Genomic DNA, 17,057 nt, shown 5'->3' on the forward strand with positions numbered 1-17,057 from the left:
CCATTTCCCCGCAGAGCCTTGTAGATGCAATCACGTGTTTACACTTAGATTGTTTAGGTGCCCTCTGAATCGACGTAGACTTGCTTCGGATCGGTAGTTATAGAGGTGGCCCAGACAGATATTTACCTGCCTCAGATTTAGGAAGTTACTCACACTCCTGAATGTATAGCTCCAATGACATTCTCTTTTTCGGAGAAAACTTGTTTAACCCACAAAAGGCCCATTAAAGGAACTTTAATGCAGGATCCTGCCTTGCCAGAGTCCATTGCTGATGTTCCTCTAGCCATTATTTCCACCAAGAAGATGCTGGGACTTAATAATAATCCTGTTTACTATTTTAAATTTATAAAGGTACAAACCATGCTTATAAAACCATCTCCTAGCTATTCATCAAATAAACCAAATTCAGTCATTTTAAACTATATCAAGAAAAGAGAGAAGGTAAGTTAGAGAAGCTGAAGAATAATCTGCAATAGATATTTTTTATTGTTACTATGTATGATAAGAATGAACGCTTAGATTACCCAGAGATGTAACAGGAATGAAGAATAACTGTTTTTTTTAATTTTTACTGAGGTAATCTGCCTATAAAGTTGCATTAACATTTATAAATTATGAATAAATGCGATAAATTAATCAAACTAATGGGTTTCACTAGGTTTGGAATTAGTTAAATTGACGATCAATCATACACTCTTCCGGAAACAGGGCAGTTTTGACTACTTTGAAGGTGCATATTAAGTTTCACAACTACATTATCTTCCTTTCATCAACTTCCTTTGAAGCTGCATCTCTACCAATACCAATAATCTAGCCTGGGAGCCAGTTTTATTAGGAATTTCCAGTTAATAAGGAAATTGTACATACTTGCCAACTGTGTAGTAGGAATTTCTCATATTTTGAACACAATCTGCCGTTGGTCAATCTTCGAGCTTTCAGACGTGGTGGAATTTATTCCATAGGTATTGACGGTTGATGCAATTTAATTAGGGAAGACCGTCCCTGGATTGTGTACGACAGATCGTGAGATGGTTATTGGTTTTTCAACAGATGCTCCTGAAATTATAGGTTAGGAAGCCATTTCTAGAAATAGGTTCATCCTTTAAAGAAATTGGCTGCAATTAATCGAAACAGGATCTTGATTTGAAGAGTTAAGGAGATTGTCCGGTATTTCCAGACTTCTGCTTTGAGGAGATTAATTCTATTCGGCACATTGTATCTAGAGTTAAAAAATTATTTTAAAAAACATTCGAGGATTTTTTTAAAATAAAATGCAAACTTTTTTACTTTTTTTTTAATTATTTTAACAATTCGATTATAATAATAAATTCAATTACTATCCATAATTATTATTTTACTTCCAATTTAATTGTTTTCTTTTATTTTTCATTCAATATTATGGTACAAGAAGTTCCTTATTTATTCAATATTTATTTCTTTTAATAACTAATAAAACTGTTCAGTTTATTTTATTTATATAATAATCAAAATAAAACAAACATCTGTACACAAATTATAAAAAGAAATCAAAAAATTATGAAAAAACATAAGTGGAGAGCGAAAAAAAAAATATTATAAAGGGAGAGAAAAAAAAACATTTTGAGCATTTAAAAAATAATAAATAAAAGTAAACAATAATTATTTTAAAAAAATGTAAAATTCATAATAAAAAAATCAGCAATTAAACTTTTGTTCCCAATTAAATAAGAGTTCAGTCTAGGTTATAATTTACTTAAATTTTATTTTATTTTTTTTAAAAAAAAGAAAGGTTTCAGGTACTCCTCATTTAATGAAATAGTTTTTAATAAGTTCTCCACCTGTCTCCAGGTCCAGGACTTGGAGACTCTCGAAATACTTGAAGCAACAATATCTTGAACGCTCACACGATATTCTCCTACTGCAACGTTCCAACTTATTGAATTTTACAACTCCAAATTTTAAAAAAATATTTCATACTTCTATCCTCATAGTGCCCTAAAAGAAAAAAAAATGTTCCAAAAAATAAAAGTAATGCCTACGTTTAAGTAGGACACGCAAGTTTGGAATAATCCGTAAGAGCAGCTATTTTCGACAAAGTCACAGAAAAGTGATAAATACAGAAACGGAAGTAGTGAACGATTTAGTTCGCAGCTTCCAATTATTTTTTGGAATTTGAGATATTTTGTGCCACACACAGGCAGATAATTTTCTAAAAACGCATTTTTTTGGACTCCGGAGATCCTCAAAAAGTAGAAAAATTGACATGTTCGTACTTGCCCTTACCTAAGAGAAAGTAAATTTTCACTATTTTTTATTTTTTAAATCACCTTTTTTCTTGGTGACGTATTTGTAGAGAGGTTATCAATAAATAAAAGAATGAAACTCCCAGCTTAAAATACAATTAATATTTTACTTTATGGGCAAATCATCTTCTTTTACCATCAGCTCTAACAAACTATGGTCGTATATGACAGGGACAAGTCTTATTTTTATCAACTTTACAAAAAAGTTTCTTAGGTTACCCTTTTTTTTTTACTACCAGTTTAAGTTTGAATCCGGTCAATAGAAACTATCTGCGATTTCAAAAAATCTGATAAAACATTCCCAGAAATTTCACTGACTACAATGACTACTGGCCAGTTGTGGAGGAGGACAGACAGTACATATTCTTCCTAATACTTTTTTTAGAAACTTACGGACTTCTCAAGACTGATTTAAAAGGGATTCTGCAGATTCTAATTGTCACTAGGAGGGTGTATAATTGATCTACAAATGGTTGCGCCCTGGTAGTTTGTACCCATCCAATTTTTCATGGCACAAAACATACCATCTTACCATCATCGTGGGAACAATATAAGACTGAACGCCATATTAATCAAACGTCCATCATAAAAATAAAAAAAAGAGGATCACAAAAAAATCTCGATACTACAAAGCTACAAACAAAGTTAGTCCACCTATCAATACCCATCAATTCTTTCTTACCACTTAGAGTATGTCAGCTGAACTGATTCGTTAAGAAGTGAAAAAAAAAACAAAGTATGGTCTATCTATAATTTGAGACCTGCTTAATGTCCAACTATCAATCGGGTATGGAAAAACGAAGTGAACATTTCTCATTTAATGCACATAAAATCCAAAGCCACGACCGGCAATCACATTCTGGGTATACTCGGTATTGTACTAGATCTATTGTGGTATCGAACACACAGTACCTTAATTTGCTGCCTTCGCTCTAACTTATCACCTTAATTAAGAAGTACCTGATTACAAACAAAAATTTATTTAAATTCACAAAAACTTAAGTATATACTTTCAATAATTGACCCATTCCATCCTTGTTAACTTTTTAATTTTGTATTATAAAAAAGTGTCTTAAGTGTTTTATTATTATTTATATTTTTAAATGTTATGCATTAATTATTTCATTTAATTCAATTTACAAAAAAAGAAAAGAAAAAAAAAGACATCCAATCCAAAACACTCATTTGTACTTTTTCATTTATTAATAAAGTCTAAACAATTTGCTTTTTTTTCTTTTTATTTCATGAAAAAACTTACTTTTTTAAAAATGATTTCTTTAAATTTACTTCTAAATTTATAACGCGAAAAATAAGATTTTACAACAGAAGGAGAGGCTCGTAGATTGTGGTATTTTATATGTGGCATACATATAAAAAAAGTAATTATAAATTTAAACACTTGCAAACAGATCATGCTCTTTCAGGGAAGGATCTATTCAAATCGTTAAAACATTGTAAATAACAGCAATTTTTCTTTTATTACTAAACTATAAAATAAAACAAAGTTAATGTATTTATAAAACAAAAAAAAAAATTAAAGAAAATACTAATAAAGGAATTAAACAAAAAAGGTAACTATCAGGTCATTAAATTGCAAAAAGAAATCGGTGCCTTGAATCCCAACTTCTGGGAAAATGTCATTAAAATTTGTATGGTTGTAATAACCTTTACTGTGCGGAATATATATATATATATCAGGGTCGAGAGGTACTCACTTCCGGAATCTACGAATCATTTTAACCTCAAATTCGCCTTAAAAAAAAAACTCACTATCATGCGCTATAAATTAATTCGGCAATGTGCGTCCGAAAGACCAGAAATAGCGTACTGGAAACAAATATTTCAAGTTGTACTGAATTGGGAGCTCATTTAGATGGCCGCCATCGAATACTTTAGCCAAAAATATTTTTTTACCAGAATCTAGCAGTAAGAAGAGTAACAGATTCACAGATCAGATAAGAATGAGCATGGGCTGAATTTCGAATGTCTGAAAAGTTCTGTAAGCCTATAACCTTAACGTGGATTTTTTGTTGAACTAACAGTAAACATAGAATCATTTACATCACCATGTGATGATGTTCTGGATTAAAGAAACGTCAAGCTAGCGTTCGAGTCCTACTGGATACCCTTACATTTTTTTATCGTCCTTGGAACTTCTAGTGATGAAAATAATATTGTACGTAACCGCCGGCACTGCCCTGAGAATGTATTGGGCACCTAGAAGTCCTCAGATGAGAGTTCGCCTCGAATTAAACACATACAACACCGAAAAACATTCACTAATTCTAAAGTTAAGCTAAAGTTAGCCTTCTTCTCGTGGTGTGTACTCAGAATAGTAAGAAATATTTCTTTCAAAACAAAAGATAAGATTTTAAGCCGCCTTGAAAACAGCCTGTTCAGAGAATGATCTGCTTTTTAATGCTAGAGGGTTGTGGCGTCGTCCTATGCACTTTCACTGAGCGACAGAGATTAAATTGTTACACGTTTAATTATATTGCAGTTTTATTCGAAGACAAGACAAACGTCTTTAACAAATAGAAAATTAAATTTTAAAAAACCTTTAAAATTACTACAGGAGAAACTGACCGACATTTTCCCAGGAGCAATATACCAAATTTTGGCCCCTTCAATAACTTTGTTTCCTGAAATATACATAACTAACACAAGCAAAACAAATCTGTACAAATAACACTGATCAATCTAATCAATAAAATTGCATACACACACGCACACGCAGAAAATGTACAAGTAAATTATTTCTAGCACTGCTTTGACATGAAACGAATGGAATACAATAATTCTATTAACGAAAATAAATCCTTATCTCCACTAAAAGAGCACAGATTCATTAAAATAAAACGTTTTATCCCAACTAACACATGCACATTTGAAAAGTTTTTCAACTAAATTTTCCTGAAATGTAAGTTTAACAAAATCACGATGATTTAATTATATATATAATAATAAGGGGGGGAAAATATTAATAAAAATAAAACAAAGAACCAAACAATAACCTCTTCCACATTTCACTACAAGCCACCCCACAAAATATATATATATAAATAAAAAGAAAAAATTAAATCCCGCCTAAATTGTAAATTGTATAATACACAATAAATATATACACAACAGAGAAAAATCTTTGTACAAATTCAAAATTCTTTTAGGCCTAACTTCGTGCATGACTTTTATTTTGCTTTCTACTAAAAATATCAATATTTACATAAGAATGCAAAAGAAAATGTTTAAAATTCAATTAGAAAAAAGGAAGAAAGAATATTTTTAATTTAATGGCAGTAATAAAAACTAGTTTATCATTTATTTCTTTTTGTTACGAAACACTTGCAAAGTCGGTTGCTACGCTGCGTTTTAAAATACATAAATTATTTATTCAGATAGAATGCTAATAAATCGGTAATATTATTTATTTTTAATTCTACACGGAGTTTGTTTTAAATTTTATTAAGGACACTTGGCAATATTTGGTTAGAAGGGTTACTCGAATTTTTTAATTATTCTTTTTTAATAATAATATTTACAATGATTTATCTGTTTCAGCAATAAAAACCAGCTGATTGATTTGGTGGAGAGAGAGAGATGCCTCTGCAGTTTATTCTTTTTCCAGACGATTAATTTTTACTAAGCAGGAATAATACATGTAAGATGATACCCACCCAACTAATCTTAAGTGTTCTTTAATCTTCCGTGACAAAATACGATTTTGTATAGTGGAAGGAATTTACGGTTAAAACTTCAGTTTAAGGGCTGCTTTGAATTGGCATGTGTATTACTACAAATATGTATCAAATTAATCAACAGAAAATATTTTTTAAGAATACAGTAATCCTTTTATCAACAGCAATTATTAGTTTTAAAGTTTTCAAAATGTTCAGATAGCAAATCTAGAGTAACAAAATGAAGACCAAACCTAAGTTCAAGTCCAAGTTTTAACTAATTCAATCCCTAACTTTTTCAATTGCAATAATCCATGCACTTCAAAGTATAACATAATTAAAATAACCACGTATTTTTATACTTAACTGGGATAATTTTTATTAATTACTCTTTCAGACTCTGAAATTTGTTTAATATGAATGAATAAAAGATCTAAGATCAAATAATAATTGCACGAACTAATTCTTTCGATTTCAGGTTCCTAAAAGTGTCTATGCATGAAAAATGTGTTTTAAACAATAAATATAACAGAATTAAAAAATGTTTGTTCCTAACTTCAATATAAGTACTTTACTAAAAAATAATTACTCCATTTTGAGATTTACTAATTTTTTTTTTTTTAATTTTTGACTAAAACATTCTATAAATAAATACTAATAACTTAGGAACTATTAACTATCCAGAATAAGATTCTAATATTCAATCTTCTTTAAACGATTTCATAGATTCATCTTCGATTGTGTAATTGGTCGATTATAAAAAAAAAACACATTCCAGTTAAAAAAGCTGTTCTATTGTTTCTATCAAAAACACGTTTCGTATCGCCATGAGTCCGTTCATATTCGGTCATAGTCTAAAAGTAATTTAAAAAAAGAAATCATTTAAGAGACTGCCAAAAAATTAGTAGAAAAACAAACACTCCAGGCTGTTTTAGTTAAGCTAATTGTTTATATCTTTAGGTTTACCTTTAAAATTATAAAACGTCTTTTTAAAAGAAAAAATACAGAACGCTTTTAGTTCAAATGGCTTCAATTTAAGCTACCGATTCTAATATTCTTAGAACCTACTTTTTGATGTTTAATTTGATTTTTGATTCACTTGCATCAACTATTAAGCAGTTTAAGTATAAAATGAAAATTTACCTTCGCGGTTCGCGAAATATTACCATTTTTGTCGCGGTCCGCAGGTGTGAAATGGTTGAAAACCGTTCCATCTACCAAATGATAAAACAGCAAAGTAAAACCTCTCTCTAAAAACTATTGCCATCTACATATATCCGTTTTTCTACCACACTTATGGCGAAAAAAATTTGATAAATAAAAAAAAAATAGAAGGACTATCCAATGAAAACAATTGTAGGATCGTCTGGAAAATTAGAAGAAAAATATCGAACACGCGCACACAATCACTGAAAGATAATAATAATAATAATAATAATAATAATAATAATAATAATAATAATAGTAATAATAATAAATAGTAATAATAATAATGCATACATGTATATTTCATAAAAGGAAAACTAACAAAGACAAAAAAATAAAAGTATCACAGAAAACTAAAATTGAAATAAAAAACATGATAATAACGTGAAAAAGCAAATCTAATTTCTTAACCAAGCAAAAAAATAATAATAAAAAGATAAATAACAGAAATACTAGATTTTTTGATTGAAATTCTTTGTATAAGGTTATGTTATATGTAATTAATTATACAGTAGGTTACATGGGCCGCCGTAAACAATAAAACCAATGAATATTTACCTAGTGTGGTTGGAGAATAATTCGACAGTTTAAAAAAAAAAAAAGGTAAGTACACGCTCTAAATTCAATTATGAAAGTATGCAAGAAAAAATATAAAGAAAAATTTAATAAAACAATAATATTGAATAAAATGCACTATTTATTAAATGTAAAAAAATTAAAATTAATTAATTAAGTATTAAATATTTTAGTCAATAAGAATTTTATCTTGCTCAATCTTAAAGAAAGTAGATTTGTCCAAAAATCTATTAACTGATTCCAGATTATAAATTGTCAGTAACCAATATTGTCTTTCCTCCTCAATTCTTTAATTTTTGCATAAAATATTTTATGTATCTCCACAGTGATTGTTTTGTTTTTAGCTTTTTCATTTTCTTTGCAAGCAAATATTTTTGATTTACTCATTTTTTTTAAAAAATAATGATAAATTATTCAATAGAATTAAATTTAAAAATCACCAAGTTTTACATCGAACTAAATGGATCAGACATCGTAGACAGAAATGGATCACAAAATAAAATTTATCTATGAATAGGGTTTTTATCGTTACTTTTAAGTTACGTATCCTAGACTGTCAAGCCTGCTAAGTTCAAGATCTTGGCTGGAGATATGGCGTCATTTAAGTGCTTCCCACTGGCAAATGGTTCTGCCTTGTACCTCTGTATAGTCATAGAAACCTACAGGATGTCCTATAATGGACGGGTGAGATTGTGGGAAAAAAAATGTCTTGTACCAAGGCCTTATTGATTAGAAATCGTAGTTTGCAACATGAGACAAACTGAGAATTTTATCATTTGGAAGCAGAAGAATTCATTCAATTGTTCTACTATTCTTTCAACAGTATATTTTGTATAATGTAAACAATTATTAGGTAATGAATTGTAGTACGATTAGATTTTAACCAAGAAGCGCACGCAACATAACATCCTTTTTGAAAATTTTCACAGAATACAGAATGAGTAATGACAGATCTCCTCAGAATAACCTGTAAAGTTCTTCAAATTTAAATAATATTCGTTCTTTTTTCAAAGGTAAAAATAATAAATAACATCAGAATGGAAACTTTTAACAATTCACACAAAAAAACACATTCGATATAAAAAAATAAAGCATGCTTGAATGTGGTGAAGCAGCGTTGGGAATTTGTGCTGGCTATCCTTATTCTATGAAAAGAAAGAAAAGTATCGTTGGATGCGCATTCATGGAGGAAAATTGTGAAAAACTATGAAAAGGTTCTTTAACAATGAAATTAGATTTAAATATATGTGTAAACAAAAAAATGCTTGTTGTTTTTTAAATTTAAATTTGAATAGATCGTTTTCATGATCAAATTGGTTTTTCAAAACTTGTTTTTTTTTTTAAATTTCTCTACGATCTCTAAATAGCATACATTATAAACTCCAAAAGCATGATGAAGAGCTATGCTTTTCAATAAAGTAATTGATGTTTGACGAGTCACATCTAATTGACAGATATATTTGCATTAAACAAACGCGTTTTCAATTGATTTGTTTCCGTGTACAATGGTACAAATTCAAGTACAATGTTATATATATATATATATATATATATATATATATATATATATATATATATAAAAAAACGAAATCACGAGTAGCATGCTACTGAAATGTTTTAAACAAATGTTTTTAAACTAATATTGACATTACTTTGTTACTCTATATTTTAGCGCCAAGTATGCAGATGTAGACGTTGTCTTTAAAATAAACGTAATTTACGCCTCAATTGTGTCGATTTTTTTAATTTAAAATTCAATCTTGGCCGATTGATTACCAAAAATGTTGGCAATAGTACAATAATAAAGATAACGGTGGCCGATTTATCTAATTGAAAATGGTACAAATTGTTATACAATAAAATAGGTTGCGATCTAATCATAATCATTCCGTTTTTGGTTTACTACCTTTACAAAATAAATTAAAAGAATTTTTATCTTTAAGAGCAGAGCATAATGATAGAGAATATATCGATATTCATTAACTATCATATATTCACGATTTAAAAAAAATTGTAAACGACAGAGAGAAAACGTTTAACGCCTTCCACATGTATTTTTAAAAGCACCCTCTCCTGTACAAAGACATAATCACATGCATACAGTTACAGTTGTGAATGTAATCACAAGAATGCGACAATGGTGATTGTTGGTAGCTCAGGGAAGAAAAGCAGATGAATACATAAAAGTGGATACCGAAAATACGAAACTAAAGCAGAAAAAAAGGCTTACCGCCCAGCCCACTCCGTTTAAATTTTTTTTTTTTTTACGGGTGCCCATGATGCTTTTATAAAAATAAATAAATAAATAAAATAATTTAATAAAAGTGATAACAAATGAAACAAGAAACACCTTAAATAGCCTCTCCTAATCTTAAAGAGAAAAAAATTGATGGAATAAGTTGCAATTAAAAAAAGGTAGCGAATTAATCAAGACTAGAAAAAACATTATAGCAGCGTAAGTATACCGACTGTCCTTTTCTCTAAAATTTTTGTCTTGTCTAATAAATAACTAATGACCATTTGGCAGAGCCGGACCAAGTTGGTTAATGAGGTAGAGCAAGGCCGAAGACCTCAGTCTGCAATGTTGGAGCTGCAAGGTTGATGAAGTTGTTGTTGATGTAGTTGTTGTTGATGTAGTTGATGATGATGATGATGATGATGATGATGACGATGATGATGATGGAGCAGTAGTAGTAGTAGTAGTAGTAGTAGTAGTAGTAGAACTAGAACGTCGACGACGGGATCAGCTAGGTCTTGTAGCGACGCCAACAGGCTGTTGTGGTGGCTGTTGAGACTGGATTGAAGGAGGTCCTGCTCCGGAGGCAGCACTGTTACCGCCTCCAGTGTTGGTTCCCCCCACACTGCCGCCGCCTCCACTACCTAATGATTGATTAGCAGGCACTAGCGTAGGCGGTTGGGATGTAGCCACAGATCCTGTATGGTGGCTCAACTCAGAGATAACATCCCGCCTTATTACAACCTATTCAATAAAAGAACAACATTCATTGAATTATAAAAGAATATCGCTTAAACACTAAAATATTTTAAAGCAGTGCAATAAAAAAAAATTCTTAATTCATGACTGATGTAAGAATTTTACCTCGTCGAACAGACTGATCAACTTCCATCATACATCAGTTTTTTTCAACCTTACACAATCTTTTGAACCGTTTTTTTTTTCCATCTGTCAGGTTCACACCTGTTAGAAGGTGGAAGGTGCATTAATAAGGACGTTAGGAAGAAAAGCGTTAATTTCTGCACCTTAATGTTCAATGCATTTTGTTTTATATCAGTTAATATTATTCGTTTCTCTTACTATACTAGATAACAGGAATTATTACACAATCGTAGAAATTTTCGACAAGGAGTTTTCCCCTAAAATTCCCCCTAGTTTTGAAGGCTCCTGGTTTTTACTAATTGATCAACATGTGAGCGAGCACGTCTCTATCAGTAAGTGTTGGTTAGTACGACTCAAAAACGAAAAATCGCAGCAAGTTGAAATTTGATAATTTACGAAAAGCTTCCGGAAAAAAAACTGACCAACCGGAAATGCCATAGATTTAAGCGACCCTAAAATTCACTTTAAAAATGGAATATTACCCATAACTAGTTTTTCAAGTTGAATTAATTTTTTATTTGATTTTTTTTATTTCGATTAATTGAATTTTAGAAAAATATTAACAATGAATGATTTACCTGCGGTTGTTGCGCAAGCTGTTGCGACTGCGCAATAGTGCTATGACTATACAAAGAACTACTGTTTGATGAGAATACACTCGTAGCTGGAGAATGAGAAGATCTGGGAAAATACAAAAAATACAATAAAAAATAATATCATTAAAAATAATGCAATTATTAATAATAAATTTCCTGAAGTTTTAACTCATATATATATTTACACAAGTACTAATGTTCACTAAATACAGTTAGCAGTTATCTTTACTACAATAACAGTATTTCATTTTAATGTATGTACTAATGGAATTGCCTTAAACAAAATACACTTTAAAGATCTTTTGTAACTCCCTTAAGAATCGGATTAGTAGAATGTAGGTTTGTAAAAAGTGTAATAAATAATATGTGGGTATTTAATGAACTGCCGGCTGAACATCATCTCTGATAGCCCTGAAGTGTATTGATGAGAGTATCGTGGTGTAAGTATTGATCGTCACGTTGTTAAGCTGCGGTAATCTTAAGAACGCCAAATGAGCAGCTAAAGTAAAGGCAGTTCCAATGTTATAGTAACGGTATAATTATAGTATAAAGCCAGTGTTATAAAAGGACTCAGTACTTTTATCTACTATATCTACTATATCTTTTATTTAATATAAAGCAGCATGAGAACGATGTGTGTTCTCTCTACTTCCCAGATTCTATTAAATTCAATTCAGACTCTCTTCTATCAAAGAATCTCCGACAGAAATGATGGGTCTTCTTCTTCTTCTTGAGTAAACATACGAAAGGTAAGAAAAGAATCGTCTAGGAGTTCCACTTCCGGCCACTTCTAGAAATTTACCAACATAATATATGCCTACTCATATTATCTTGGTAAAATTGAATAATACCTTAGATAACTTGTTTTTTTTTTGTTCAAATCGGAATAGGAGCTGTATACCTCGACCCGATAATATAAATGTCAAGATCGTAAATTAAACAAAAGTAGCATTTTTGAGAAAGCCTACCCCACCAGCAACCTTTACTTAGAACTGTCCTAAAAATAAATTTCCTTAAGAAATGCTCCAAACATACATTGTAGATTGTCAAAAATTTGAAAACAAAAAAAAATCAATTAAGCGTTTATTTTCGTAGAAAGTACAAATTTGTCATGAAGTTTCTCTAGATAGTTAAGTGTGCAACTTTTTAATTTAAGTGAAACGTTGATCTATGAATGAAGTCCAATAGAATGCAGATCTTAGTGAGAAAGAATATGAGCAAGTTAGTCTGTTAAGTGCTAGTTTTACTTAGCCCAATATTGGACTTAAATTTGTTCTTCAAGACACAAATTTTCGAGGAAAGAAAATCATCAGCTATGTTCAAAAAAAACAGTATCTATTAGCCATGGAATTTGCAAAAGGGAGAACAATCAAAAACTAGATTCGAAACTGAACTGCAAAACTAATAAATTATCTTTATCTCTTTGCAAATAGTATTGCTATCTCAGTAATACAACTACGTTCTCTGGGAATTAGATTTTTATACGAACATACACAAATATTTAATTGATACCAACACCATCTGTAAGATAACTAAAAGTTTCAAGCTTGTAACTTTTCTTCTACAATTTTGTGGTGCCATTTTTTTCCCCTCCACAAATTTTTGTAAGATTCTTACATCTGCCAGAATTCTCTAACACTGTAGGAATCACCCGACTCATGTTTGTTAGCTAGATCTATACATCCATGATTACTGACTCCCTTACCTCCGACTTGGATCCACAGAGGTGGTCCTCACTAGAACACTATTTTGCGACGGTTGATAACCTCCCGCACTGTTCTGCGACTGCCCTCCTCCACTATTTCCACCCTGTTGCCTAATAATTGAAATTAAATTATATTCTTAGATTCGCAGGAATCTAAGCACTTTCCAGTGTTAAAAAGAAAATAGAGAACCGTACCTGTGTTGCCTCATAGATGAAGAGGGTGGAGGCGCCGCGGATGGTAGGTAATCATGTCTCGGTGAATCTGGCAGACCATTCTCCACTATTGCAGCTCCTTGGATCGATGGAACCACACCCGGAGGAGTGTTGGCCGAATTCGGCTGGGCCACACTGTTCGGAGCACCTCCACCTCCAGAGCCACTTCTTTCTGTGCCGGATGGTGCTGATGACACTGTATTGATAAATATAAATTTTATTTGTTATTTAAGAAACACTATCACTTCAAAGAAATTACAGTAGTAAAAGTAATGCAAAGTATAAAGTTTATCTAGGAGTCGTAGACAGATTCACGTTCGGCAAAGACTGATCAAACCATCCCTAGTCTTTTAAAAAAGAAATTTTTAAATTCCTTTAGACCTTTTTAGTGTTTAGTGTTTTAGACCTTTCTAACCACGAAGAATTCATCTTTAAGTTAGAGAACATCTTTTTAAGGTGGGAGCTACATTATCTAGTATTTGGGTTCTCCATCTAATGACCCAATTGAATTCAGACATACATCTTATCTCATTTCCTTCCCGCATATTATACCCATTGTTCTATCCTTTCGCGTAGACACATCAAAACTTATAAATAAAATTCAGCCACCTGTTTCCATCAAGTAGAAGATGTCCTGAGAGCATAAATAAGAGAATAGAATCTTTGCTGGCAATCTTTGGTAGCTTTAACGGCGTTACCTCAATCTAAAAGACTCATGGAAGCTGGAGAATGCAAAAGGAACTTATTGAAATAAAACAAGACAGAATAATTAGACTTCTTCTTGAGCCCTGGTCACACGGGAATTTAAAACAATGAGAAAACAGAGAGTAGGCAAAGTAAAATTCAACTCGACCTAGCATATATGTCCACCTTTGAGATTTAAGAATGGCTGAAATCAAGGAATGGGAAGTTGATGAGATAAATAAAAAAGAAAAAGGAACCAACTATTGACTCGTGCTCAACCTAAAGTATCCCTCTGAGTTGATCAAGTGGAGTAGAATTGATGAAAGATCTCCTACTGTTGCACTCAAGTGGTTGGGTAGGTAGCCATCTGTAGACTTGGAGCATAGAAGAGAAACTGTGGCAAACCACTTGAGAGAGTGCATACGGTTTGTAAAAAGCAAAAAAAAAAAATACTCGAAGTTGATAAAACATAAAGTGCCGTATTCAAGGATTAATGTCAAATCGATTAGATAAGATAAGAGATAAGCATTATGTTTAGAGACATTACCAATCATTAATAAGTCACGGATTATATTAGAGAATCATGAACATTCGGATATTACATCAAGGCTACTCTTTATAAGGACAGGAACCAATCAATCTGCAGAAATTTCAGAATAGGTTAGAAATCCATATTTTCGACAGAAAATTCTGAATGACTATCATACCACTACTCAAGAAACTTTAAAGAGAAATCCAAAAAGTAAGTTAATAATTAATTGATAATATACTAATTTAGAATGTAACGTTTTAATTCTATGAATAAATTTTAAAGCGTACTTAAGTGAATGAAACTAAAACATCAATTTTGAATGTTATAAACAACAATGAAACCTTACCATTCGGTACTAGTGGTATGGCCAATCTTGCATTAACCGCCAGCAGATGATCCCTTCGTTGAATAAGACTGTTCACATGTTCTTCCAACTGGTGATTCTCAGCCCGTAATTGGTGTAAACAGGAAAGAAGAGAAGCAACTGAAAATAAATAATAAATTAAATTGAAAAAAGCGATTTAATTTGATATAAAGTGAATAAACAGATAACATTACAGATAAAATGAATAAAAAGATAAGATCAATGTTTCGAGAATGGTAAATATGTTATGGAACGCATTGCTGACAATATTTTCGACTTTCTCCGTGAAAGCAAAAGTTTTCCCCCCATTTCTGTCCGATTACATCAAAATTTACAGTATTTTAGTTCAGTATTAATCTACAATCAGGGAGTGTCGGAATTTAATTTCAACTCGTTAATTACTAACTTAATACAAAATCCGGGAACAAGCAGTATAAGAATCACTGAATTTAATTATTATTCTTAATAATGCTGATAAAAAAAAAAAAAAACTTACTATCAAAATGTTGCGCCTGCTCCATTAGGAACTGAGATCCCTGTTCCCATTGACGTTCCAATAATTGTTCTAAAGTCTGCGGCATATTTGTCTGTCCCCAGCCATGGTTATTTCCACCGGAAGAGCTTCCAGCTATTGCACTTACAGCAGAATTGCTTCCACTGGTACCGTTTCCGTTCGACAGGCTTGTCCCGCTTCCTCCGTTGTTCAGTCTTGGCGGCTGAAATTTTATCAACTTGGGGTTTGTCCAAGGTGGTATACAAGATATGTTAGTGATCTTATCTTAATAAAATAATGAAACATGTCTTTTTTTTCTCTTTTTTTTAGTACAGAATTTTATTTTTACTTTTATTTTACGCGTAAAAATGAATATTTCGTGTAAAATTATGCTTTAAATATTTATTAAAACAAAAAACAAAAGAAAGTAAAACTTATTTTGATCTGTTTCGTTTTAAAGACCTTTACCTTTAAAAGATTTGTAGGAACAGCACAGAAAGTCGAAAGGAAAATATAAAAAACAGAATAAAGTAAATTTATTTTAAATGAAATTAAAATCATGTGTGGATAAACACTTGAAAGCACATGTAATTAGTGTAATTAGATAGAGAAAAAAATTAACTAGAAAGAGTTTTGATAAGAATAAATAAATAGATTCAAAAAAGAACTTGTTTCATTTAAATCTAAGCACTTATTACAACTTTAAATAAGGACTTATTTAAGTCCTTGAACTGTCATATAAAAATGGAATCTTTTAACCATCGATAAATATGATGTGCACTTAATTTAAATGAATATTAAAATTAGCACTGCTTATACCAGACTAAATAAAGAAGGCTTCTAATCGGGGAATTGTCCTCGTTAGCTTTAGCAGTAGCGAAAAAACAAAAAAGATGCACCCGACTACTGTCTTTCACTCCTACTTTAACAAATCCTTCAATCTTGACTCCGGTAGATACTCTGCAGTAGTAGGCAAAGGATTCAATGCAGGTGACATAAATATTCTTAATCTCAGCTATAAATTGAGACTACAATAATGATGAACTTCAATATGGGTGAAATCTTAATTACTATATAATTCACTTCCTTGTCGTTACTCTTTATGTTGCTCCATTAAAGGAAATTTAAATTTAATAATTAGATTTGGCAAACTTGTTATTTGGTTATTGCATTATGTGGATATTTAAATTAACACCTGATAAAACTAAATGGATATTTTGTTATTGATTTCTCTTTTAACACTTACTGCTTATATTTTAGCCTCCCGGCTCTTACCGGGATTACAGTATTATTTTTTTTTAAGTATTAATTTGAAGATTCACAATTGCAAGGAGGGCACAACATTCAAAGATTTGCTTGATGAATAATTGGTGCAGTTATCTAAACTATTTCTAAAGAATTATTAAAAGTTTAAATAAATAAAATTTAGTTTTTGAATAATACCTGAGGACCGACAAGATGATTGGTTGGAGGTTCTGAATTAAAAACAGAATGTGCTACCATCTCTTGAGACAAAGTGTCACACATCTTTTGAGCCATAGCTGACGTCGGATTCAGCTGATTGCCGAGCATATGGGCTGCATTTAAACCAGCCGTCTGCATTCTGTAAATACA

General features: G+C 31.1%; 1 protein-coding gene across 10 annotated transcripts in view; it reads right to left on the bottom strand.

Moving 5' to 3' along the window:
* The window catches only part of LOC141450261 (uncharacterized), a 63,762-nt gene that overhangs the window by 36,273 nt on the left and 10,432 nt on the right, over positions 1-17,057 (bottom strand). For 4 of the 10 annotated variants that reach the window (XM_074120479.1, XM_074120482.1, XM_074120481.1 and 1 more), the window contains 7 exons: positions 16,887-17,046; positions 15,447-15,681; positions 14,933-15,070; positions 13,353-13,566; positions 13,158-13,268; positions 11,435-11,537; positions 1,638-10,718 (listed from right to left, as the gene is read on the bottom strand). In XM_074120479.1, the coding sequence (XP_073976580.1) occupies positions 10,482-10,718; positions 11,435-11,537; positions 13,158-13,268; positions 13,353-13,566; positions 14,933-15,070; positions 15,447-15,681; positions 16,887-17,046 (1,198 nt within the window). In that variant the 3' untranslated portion in view covers positions 1,638-10,481. Of the gene's footprint in view, positions 1-1,637; positions 10,719-10,838; positions 10,938-11,434; positions 11,538-13,157; positions 13,269-13,352; positions 13,567-14,932; positions 15,071-15,446; positions 15,682-16,886; positions 17,047-17,057 lie in introns of those variants that run through there. The other 6 variants (XR_012455991.1, XR_012455992.1, XM_074120483.1 and 3 more) reach the window with 6 other exon arrangements.

This window comes from Rhodnius prolixus, unplaced genomic scaffold, assembly GCF_049639745.1.
Source record: "Rhodnius prolixus isolate KJV_2025 unplaced genomic scaffold, Rpr scaffold_2, whole genome shotgun sequence".
NCBI lineage: Eukaryota > Metazoa > Arthropoda > Insecta > Hemiptera > Reduviidae > Rhodnius > Rhodnius prolixus.